The 1,804-nt window shown below is 39.6% G+C and overlaps 1 protein-coding gene across 1 annotated transcript; it reads left to right on the top strand.

The window, feature by feature from the left end:
* Positions 1–600: 600 nt before the first annotated feature.
* On the top strand, positions 601–1,554 carry LOC118663022 (putative olfactory receptor 52P1). Its single transcript, XM_036322287.1, has one exon. The coding sequence runs from the start codon at positions 601–603 to the stop codon at positions 1,552–1,554; it is 954 nt and encodes a 317-aa protein (XP_036178180.1).
* The last annotated feature ends 250 nt before the right edge of the window (positions 1,555–1,804 follow it).

Here is a 1,804-nt window from a genome sequence, read left to right as displayed (position 1 = left end):
TCTTTGATTAATGAGAGGGCATTGGTTAGCTTTAATTTTTATAAGTACATTCTATATTTTTGGTTAGAAGATCTTATTCTACATTCTTGATTACTTTGATATGCTCACTATGAATGAATATTATTATTTTTAAAACACCTGTAACTTATTGTGTGTGTATTTATGTATATGTATCCACTCTTGATATCAATTTCTTTGAAAAGACAACTTTTTTTTCCCTCTAAAACTGTTTATCTCATAGAATCCATGTTGGCTTTGACATAATAATGAGGCCATTATATTACTAACCGATACTAATAGGAAATAAAAACTACAGTGTAGAATTGAATACAATTCCAAAACGTAGTTAAAAATATCTGAAGGACGTGAACTCAGTCTTCTCATTTGCAGGTGAAGATGCTGAAACTTAGAATGGCGAAGTGGTATACCTGATTACTGACAGAGGTTTAGGAGGAGTCTGCCCTCCAGGTAGGCTATTAAATAATGTGTCTGGATTTCCTACTTGCTGGGCCATAGAAGAATCACTGTTACACTGCTTTCTTGTACCGGAGAATTAACTGGCTCCTGTGTACATGAGCATGCAACTTACTGAGTTTTAACATGGCAGACAATTCTACATATCACTACATCTCTTCTTTCTTCCTGGTTGGTATTCCTGGTTTGCAAGACTTTCACTGCTGGATTGGCATCCCTGTCTGCCTATTGTTTGTCCTGGCTCTGCTGGGGAACAGCATAATCATTGTCACCATCAAACTAGAGCCTAGCCTCCACCAGCCTATGTATTTCTTCCTTTGCATGCTGGCAATTATGGACATCTGTCTTGTCTTATCCGTAGCCCCCAAGATGCTTGGTATCTTCTGGTTGGAAGCTCATGGGATTGACTTTAATACCTGCCTAGCACAAATGTATTTCATTCACACATTTTGCATAATTGAGTCAGCCCTCCTAGTTGCCATGGCCTTTGATCGGTATGTAGCTATTTGCATCCCACTGCGTCATACAACCATCCTGACAACAACCATGGTCATTAAAATGGGTCTGGGTAGCATGACCCGAGCTACCCTTATGATTTTGCCCTGTCCTCTTCTCATTAAGAGGCTGCCATATTATACGAAAAATGTCATCAATCATACCTATTGTGAGCACATGGCTGTGGTGAAGTTGGCCAGTGCCAATACTCTTGTTAACAGAGCATATGGCATCTCAGTGGCCCTTTCAGTGACAGTATTGGACCTAGGGCTCATAGCCACATCCTATATCAAAATCCTCCAGGCTGTCTTTCAGCTCTCTTCCCAGAATGCCCGTTCTAAAGCACTGGGCACCTGCGCTGCCCATGTCTGCACTATTCTTGCCTTCTACACACCTGCACTATTTAGCTTCCTAACTCACCGCATTGGCAAGAAGGTACCTCCAAGCGTCCACATAATTTTTGCAAGTTTGTACCTTCTGGTACCTCCTACAGTCAATCCCTTGGTATATGGTGTCAAGACCAAGCAGATACGTGACCAAGTGATGAGTCTCTTCTTCCCAAACAAGAAAATTTCTGAAAACTGAAATATATATGTATACAAACTCATGTTGGTAGAATCTGTCTCATGAAGTCCTAGTGCATTAACAATACTTGCAACATTGTCCCCAACATGCTATTTCTCCATTCAGCTGTGTCTTTCATCATAGATATTTGATGCTGCGCATTTATATTTTCTTTCTTTTATAAATAAAGCATTGCCTCCTTATTGGAAGCTTTCAATAAATGTTAGTGCCAATTGTTATTTATTATTATTATTTCATACTAGAGGCCCAG

The sequence above is a fragment of the Myotis myotis genome, unplaced genomic scaffold (genome assembly GCF_014108235.1).
Source record: "Myotis myotis isolate mMyoMyo1 unplaced genomic scaffold, mMyoMyo1.p scaffold_m19_p_10, whole genome shotgun sequence".
NCBI classification, from domain to species: domain Eukaryota; kingdom Metazoa; phylum Chordata; class Mammalia; order Chiroptera; family Vespertilionidae; genus Myotis; species Myotis myotis.
This window is presented reverse-complemented; position numbering and strand designations above follow the sequence as displayed.

Bases quoted from the DNA above. Each gene is read 5' to 3' on its own strand.
- LOC118663022 (XM_036322287.1), top strand. From the start codon at position 601: ATGGCAGACAATTCTACATATCACTACATCTCTTCTTTCTTCCTGGTT.